This window comes from Colossoma macropomum, unplaced genomic scaffold, assembly GCF_904425465.1.
Source record: "Colossoma macropomum unplaced genomic scaffold, Colossoma_macropomum, whole genome shotgun sequence".
In the NCBI taxonomy this organism is placed as follows: domain Eukaryota; kingdom Metazoa; phylum Chordata; class Actinopteri; order Characiformes; family Serrasalmidae; genus Colossoma; species Colossoma macropomum.
Window position 1 is genome coordinate 2,813,754 of NW_023494806.1, and position 7,702 is coordinate 2,821,455.

Here is a 7,702-nt window from a genome sequence, read left to right on the forward strand (position 1 = left end):
GTACAGACTGAATACTTCCCTGCTGGTCCGAACAGCTAATTATCACGATCAGTTATTGAAGTAATAAAAGCTACCGAGAGCAGATCCGAGCAGACTAGATTAATGCATGTTTGAGGATTATAACAAACAAACTTGGTGAGAATCGGTTGAGTAATAAGGAAGCTGTGGCTGATTTAATCCTGAGACTCTTCGTCTCTCAATACAAGTGAATCTGTTCACAAGCGGATCTTGACCTCTCCAACATGGCGGACGCGCAGCCGTATCGCCTCCGATAGAAAACAACAGACAACGCGGCATCTAGGCATGTATATGTGTGTGTGCTGCTAACTAGTTAGCAGGCTAACATCTTTGCTTACCACAGAACATGGCTAACCAAAGTTTAGATAATATTGATTCAAATCTGAGGGAGTGAAGTCGAGCAGCTGGAGCTGAAGGGACCAAAAAGGGGAAATTAAACCTGTTTTGTGGTGTTTATCTTAGCATTTGCTTAGCGAGCAGGCTAGCGACCAAAACAGTGCCACACACCACAGTACAGGCTTGATTCTGACTGACTGCTGCTCTGCTGAAACAAATGTAGCTGATAAAAATTAAAGTCAGAGCGAGTGAAAGTGGAGTGACTGACACAAATCTGAACTCGAGCCTGTTTTTTGGTGTGTGAGACTGTAGCGTTTTGGCTAAGCTAACGATAGCTTAGCTTAGCAGGCCAAACATACCACACAGCACAGAGCTCCCTCTACTATACATGTTTGTTCAGCTGTTCGGACATAGAAGAGAAATTTGGCACATCATAATTTTGAAATACCATCATTTTGTTTAAATACCGCTTTATTTTAAAGATTGTAGTATAGCTTATTACTGTTATACCACCTAACTAGTTCCAAAGCACATATGTTTTGCTATATGGTTTATTGTGGCATCAGAGCATGCTGTGGGTTTCCATGCTGATGCTGGATAAATAACCCCAGGCAGGATTCTGTGGTTGAGCACAGCCAGAGATTTAAAGACTTTTTACTTCCTCTTGGAAATAAGAGCGAGTTTGCTCTCTTGTACGGCTGCTGGGTCAAAATAAATCTGCGTTATCTGCACAAACTTTGAGCTGTCTATGCTTCTTTTGTGTACTTCCCACATTACAGGATACTGACTACCTAGCAACCTTGTAATTCAGAGGACTCTGTGAAATACAGGATAAAACAGTGCATATTAATTTAGGAACATTTTGTTTACCAAAACCTGTGCAGTGAAAACACTGTTCATTTTGTCCCCATAGCGAAAAACAGCTGAGATCTGGAGTTTCTTATTTGGGCATTTCATTGATTGCAAAATGAAAGACTTCATTTCTTTAGCTCTTCTGCTGTTGGACAAGCTGGGTTTGGGTTTAAGTTATCTGGCTAACTGAGAAATCCTGGGGACTGACACAGGAGGCACATCCATCTTCATAAAACCTAGCAAAACTATGTTTAACTCATTTTATGACAGCAGCCACGTTTACATGCAGTCTAATAATCCGACTAATCGGTCAGTCGGACTAGATCAGTCTGATTGAGGCCATTCAGAATGCAGTTTCTATCCGGCTGATCGAGGTGGGTAATCCTGTAAATAATCCGTTAAATAGAAGAATATATCCGTGTAGACGCCTGTATCTGATTACATTCCCTATCAGAAAGTTTCAGTCCGTTCTGATCATGTTCGTCGCGTCATAGTGAAAGTTTATACCGTCCAACATGGCGGAGCAGAAACTGGTCTGCAGAGGAGACGAAGTTTATGCTCTGATCTTTAAAAGACGGCGGTGGGACGGACGTCCAGCTTATGTGTCTCAGAACACGACATCTTCCTCTCGGCCTTCTTTAATAAGGACATCATTTTAAAGCAATTAAAAACACAAGCACTGCTCACTGCTGCTCATCTCACTGGACTCACGTGATGTTCGCTGTCATGGTAACGTCTACTCTAAGCGGTTCTCTACGCATGCGCGTCATTTTAGATCTGATTACTTGTAGTGAGCATGTAAACAAGTAGTCCGTGCAGCCTGGATTAATCTGTGTTTGAGGATTATAACTAAACAAACGTGGTGAAAATCGGTTGAGTAATAAGGAAGTTGTGGCTGATTTAATCCTGAGACTCTTTGTCTCTCAATACAAGTGAATGTGTTCACAAGCGGATCTTGACCGCTCCAACATGGCGGACGGTCAGACGTATCGCCTCAGATAGAGAACAACAGACAACACGGCCTCTAGAAATGTATATATATGGGGGAAATAGAAGTGGCCAGGCTCCCCATAAACCGGCTCTGGTAAGGTCAGAGAACTTAGGTGAGGTCGCCTGTTTTCTCTCGCGAGATCTGGCAGCACTGCAGTTCAGCGCCCTCGAGTGGCGGTTCTCCTCACTGTGAACTATCTGTGGCTGAAAGCGTTACAATGTCGAGTGCGCCAGTAAAAGTCTACCTGGATCTTCTGTCGCAGCCCTGCAGGGCTGTGCTGATCTTCCTCAAACACAACAAAATCCCTCACACGGTGGAGACTGTGGCGCTGAGGAGAGGTGAGCTTTACCGGCCGCTCTGACTGACTCACTCAACCTCGCTTAGACTGGCTGCTTCGAGTCAGTTACAGGATTTAACGGCTTGTTTTTATCTCATTTTCATGCAAACTGCCCACTAACTGTCTCCTAACTGCACTGCAATTAAGTCATCCTCTTTTTCTCCAGCTTGTTTTTTTTGTAATTTTCCGTTCCACCTTAAACGGTGCCACGGTCGCACTCTGAAGCATGAACGTGTAAAGGCGCCGGGCACCATTTAAGGTGGAACGGAGAATTCGGCTGAGAAGCCAGCTCCAGCCCCGCTGTGCAGACTAACCTTTGCCCCACTGCTGCAGATCAGAAGTGTGTAAAGTTAAAGTGAAGTTTGTCTCCGCAGGAGAGCAGAAGAGCGCAGAGTTCACCCGCCTGAACCCCATGCAGAAAGTCCCTGTGATTGAACACAAGGGCTTTGTCCTGACTGAGAGGTGAGTGGGGTGATATGTGGTGATATGACATCTTAATCATGATGAATTATGTCATGATACACTTTTCTGAGTATATCGTGTGTATGGTTGATACAGTAGAGTCAGACTTAAACCAGATACAGACAGTCTGTATAAAGAATTGGCATATCCCTGCTGAAAGGGGTGGGCGATATGCCAGTATCACAATAATTATGTCATGATATATCGTGAATTTCATCAGTACTCTTTGCACTATCCACTCCTTTATTAATAATATCTTTATTCAAAGTGCACTTTTCATACCAGTGGCAGCTTCACAGACAGGTAATAAAGCTTTAGAGCAATAGAAGAGATTGAGTAATAATTTAAAAATCATAAGACAACGACACAGATCAGATTAAAAAGATAAATACCAAAGACACGTAGAATTTTAATTAAATGCTGAAGAGATTCATTTCAAATGTTTCTTAAACGTGTGAGCTGAGCTCGACTGTCTAATAAAAGGTGGTTTATATTGAGTTCTATCTCCAAAATAGTGACTTCACAGGAGAGGGCAAAACTTTCTTTACTTTCAGTGTACGTCAATGGAAAGAGATTTTATTCTAAGCTATTTTGGAGCATTTCTATTGGTCCAGTCATCATGAAATTTTCACAGATAGAGATAGATGTTTTGTCATTGGACAGCGATGAGACATATATATATATATATATATTCTGATTTTTAAATAGTTGCACCCAGTTGCATTGCAGTCCAGCACTTCAGAAGGAAGATGAAGGTTACCAGGAACAATAAATGATTAAAAATTTAGACTGAGCAATATTTATTGAGCTACACATACAGAAGTAGTGTCTCTCAGTTTGGCGTCGAACCACCATGTTTGCTAATGCAACATGCCAATGCCAGAATGGAGTTGTAGAGGTTCCTGATGGTGTCCTGCGATAATCCATCCCATGCAGCTTGAATGTTCTCACGCAGTTCCTGCAGATTTCGCGGTAGGGGTGGAGCGTTGATAGCACGTCCATTAGCATCCCACACATTTCCAATCGGGAACAGGTCTGGCGATGCGGCAGGCCATGGCGAAGTAGCTGTGTCTTCAAGGCAGCTCTTGAGACGGCAGCAGTAGACGAGCGCTGTCCTGTTGGAACAGCGCACTGGAGGGTGTGTTCAGAAAAGGTAGAGCCGCTGATTGCAGGACCTCATTAATGTAACATTGGGCTGTCAAAGTGCCTGGAATTAAGACCACAGATGATCTGGCATCTTACGAAATTGCAACCCACACCACGACACCAGGCCTTCTGGACGTTTGACACGTGACAACAAACCATTCATCTTGGCGCCGATCACGGTGCCTCCACACAAGGACTCGTTGGTCGTCTCCACCAAGACAAAATGACGAAGATGACGAATGACGAATGAAGATGACCCGCTGCCATTCTGACTCACTCCATGACAGTCTGGCATGACACCATTGCGTCTTTGGCGACGTCGAAATGCCGTTAAGGGTGGTTGTCGTAATGGTCTGCGTACATGTAGTCCTGCGTCGTGCAGCCGTCTGCCAAAGGTGCTGGCACTAACAGGATGACTGATGGAGGGCATCTCTGCTTGCTGAATGTCCGCAGTCGTGGCTGTTGGATCAATCCGGGCATGTCGGACAATCCATCAGTTCTCCCTCTCCATGGTTCGTGTAGGTCTCCCAGATCCTTCATGTCGCTGGTGCGTGCCTTCTTTTATCCACTGCCACCAACAGCCTGCTATGGTAATATCCGCACGACCGGTATGACGCGCGATACGTCGATAAGACCATCCCGCATCCTGTTTTTTTCTTCCATGCAGTTAAGTAAATGTCCGTGCATTAAATCATATGGATGCACGAACATAATGACATAATGACTGACAAAATGAGTCAGAAGGAACACTGCTGATTATTATTGGGTTTTATACTGTGCAATATTATTAAAACTCCCTTGTTTCTAGTCTGAAGTGAAAAAAATGTTTTTTATTTCTTCCCATGATGACTTTTATTTTGTCATATTAACGCAGTGACGCTATACTGAAATACCTGGCGACGGCGTATAACGTCCCGGAGCACTGGTACCCCCGCGAGCCGCTGCGGAGGGCCCGGGTGGACGAATACACAGCCTGGCACCACACCAACACACGCCTGCACGCCGCCAAGGTCTTCATCATGGAGGTGAGCTTTCAGTCACGTCACCTCAAAAAAACATTTGTACTGTATTTATGTTTACAGTTGTATTGCAAAGTTTGCGCCCCCTGGTGTAAATAAGTGAACACATCCTCTACAGAGACACACTTCTGCACATTTTAATACACAATTACTGTTTATTTACAGAATTTAACATAATGGGGGGAAAAAAAAACAAAAATTACAGCACATTTTATATTTTCACTTTGAAAATCAACAAAATATGTCATTTGATTGGGGGTGTTCAAACTTCTGCATACTACTGTGTGCTATATAATGTTTATACTGGCAAGAACCCACTTCCTGCCAAGATAACGTCAGTGGTTCAACTCCACCTGTGCAGGTGTTAATGCCCAGTATGTTGGGCCGTCACGCTGACCCGGCCAAGCTGCAGAAAGCTCTGGAGGAGCTGGAGCAGACTCTGCAGAAGCTGGATGAGATGTTCCTCAAGAGGCAGGCGTTCCTGTGTGGAGACGACATCAGCATCGCTGACCTGCTGGCCGTCTGCGAGATCATGCAGGTCAGAGACAGATTTCAGGATACGTTAATCGTACAGGCAATTATAATAATATTAATAATAATGTTTACCTATGAGAATGTAGTGTTTACCTGTTCTGTTAGAGCTCTACTCTTGTGAAATGTGCCATAACTTTTGCACAGGCTGTAAATATGTCTCAGTATGTGCTGATGTACTAATATAAGCTAAAAATTATAATATAAATGAAAAGACAGACTTTCTTTGCTCTGCTTTAAGCTTTAGCTCAGCTACAGCTGCTTTTCTCGCATCTCCAGCAGGAAACTTTTCCTCAAAAGTTGAACAGTTTCCTGTAAAACGTCTCTCAACGTTTGATTATTTACGAGGCTGAAGTCGCTTCTCATTCTCCAGCTTCTTGTTCGAATTTTTCTGTTCCACCTTAAATGGTGCCTGAGGTGCCAGAATGTAACTGCTGCACCATTTAAGGTGGAACGGGAAAATTCAAAAGAGAAGCTAACGAATGAGAAGCGACTTCAGCTTCGGGACTTTTTAGTGTTTGTCAGTTTCTCGTTGCAGATTAAACATATCAGGAAACCAGCTGGAGTGATTATAAACACAAATAAGTCCATTTGTCTCCAAATTATTGATGTTCATCTTAAATCTCTCTCTTTGCATTTTCGTAGCTATTAGCTAGGCGAGATTGTTGTCTGCGTTGCTATGGTGACCAGCAGTCTGTGCTGATCTTCAGGGTTAAAGGGTGAATTAGCAGTTCTACATTAACTCCAGAGTTTAAGACCATTTATTGTTAAACTGTGTTGAACGATCAGCAGAGCTTTATTTTACTGTAAAGGAGGTTTATTTTATTTTTACCTACAAATCTGATTCAGCTGTGGAGCCACAACAGTAAAAGAGCCACATGCTGCCGAACCCTGTTCTATGTTTTCATGCCTGTCTTAAAATTGCAGGGATGGTTATCAACATTCACTTTAGTTAAAGTCTAATTGAATGTAATCAAACTCAAACCAAGAAGTTGAACTGAATTGTGTGTTGCAGCCTCTCGGCGGCGGTCGGGACATCCTGAAGAATCATCCGAATCTCCAGAGCTGGAGATCCAGGGTGCAGGCGGCTCTCGGGGAGCCGTTCAACGAAGCTCACAGCATCCTGTACCGGCTCAGGGACAAAACCGCAGCAAAGCTGTAACCCAGACATGCTGGAATATTCCAGAAGTTTAATAAGGCAGGATTTCTCAATAAGGCTGGATGATTGAAGCCCAAATTGAGTGTCGTCCAATAGAAATAGACCTCTGAGGTCATGTTGTTGTCCAACACTAGCATCTAGATGAGTTAAGCTGGGTCTCTCTCTGGGAAAAGTTAATGGTGTCTTTGAAGATCGCCACCATCGGTTAATCCAGTTCTAAATCCAGAGTAAAACTCTGCTGTTCTTGATTTTATGTGCGCTGTAAAACAAATTAATATCTAACAAATCAGAATAAAAAGCATCTCAGCCCTGACTGATCCTGGAACTGCTTAAGATCCATAATCACAAACTGCTTCCAGAGACAGGCCTCAACTAAAAAACAGAAAAACAGCTAATATTAATAATAAAAATGACTTTAATCTGGGAAATATACTATAATATGACTGTAATATGATTATTACTTTGAGCATTTTCAACAACAGGGCTGTTTTTGTGAATATTTCTATTTGGACTGATTGAGTGCTCCATTGATTGTGCCTAATGTGCCTTTAAAATGTTTTTCAAATTGTGATAATACATATTATTGTGATAAATTATGTCAATACAATATGCTTTTTTTTGAATGTATCGTGTATGTCATCAGTCCTTGTAGACACTGACCAACTGTACGTTTCATTATAAAGAGAGCAAAATTTAGCCCTGTTTAACTGGATTTAGTGTCAAATACTAAATAAAAAGCATTATATTTACAGTTGTTGATAGAATTATTTTTTAAATGTCGCTTTAATAGTTCTTTTTTCTTGGTTCCAACTGATCAGATGAAAAAAAATAAAAAATATCATGACATATCA

General features: G+C 42.4%; 2 protein-coding genes across 2 annotated transcripts in view; both read left to right on the top strand.

The window, feature by feature from the left end:
* The window catches only part of LOC118827355 (glutathione S-transferase theta-1-like), a 6,222-nt gene extending 5,129 nt beyond the window's left edge, over positions 1-1,093 (top strand). Inside the window, exon 5 of the mRNA XM_036598684.1 lies at positions 1-1,093. This exon is cut by the window's left edge and continues 1,286 nt beyond it. The gene's annotated coding sequence lies outside the window, so the exon portion shown is untranslated.
* Positions 1,094-2,239: 1,146 nt separating this feature from the next.
* LOC118827353 (glutathione S-transferase theta-1-like) lies at positions 2,240-7,697 on the top strand. Its single transcript, XM_036598682.1, has 5 exons — positions 2,240-2,535; positions 2,909-2,996; positions 5,017-5,167; positions 5,523-5,699; positions 6,708-7,697. The coding sequence occupies exons 1-5, from the start codon at positions 2,415-2,417 to the stop codon at positions 6,852-6,854; spliced, it is 684 nt and encodes a 227-aa protein (XP_036454575.1). The 5' UTR covers positions 2,240-2,414; the 3' UTR covers positions 6,855-7,697.
* The last annotated feature ends 5 nt before the right edge of the window (positions 7,698-7,702 follow it).

Excerpts from the sequence above, each read along its gene's own strand:
- LOC118827353 (XM_036598682.1), top strand. The coding sequence starts at position 2,415 with ATGTCGAGTGCGCCAGTAAAAGTCTACCTGGATCTTCTGTCGCAGCCC. Across the intron at positions 2,536-2,908 it reads GACTGTGGCGCTGAGGAGAG|GAGAGCAGAAGAGCGCAGAG; the intron begins GTGAGCTTTACC and ends TTGTCTCCGCAG. Across the intron at positions 2,997-5,016 it reads GGCTTTGTCCTGACTGAGAG|TGACGCTATACTGAAATACC; the intron begins GTGAGTGGGGTG and ends ATATTAACGCAG.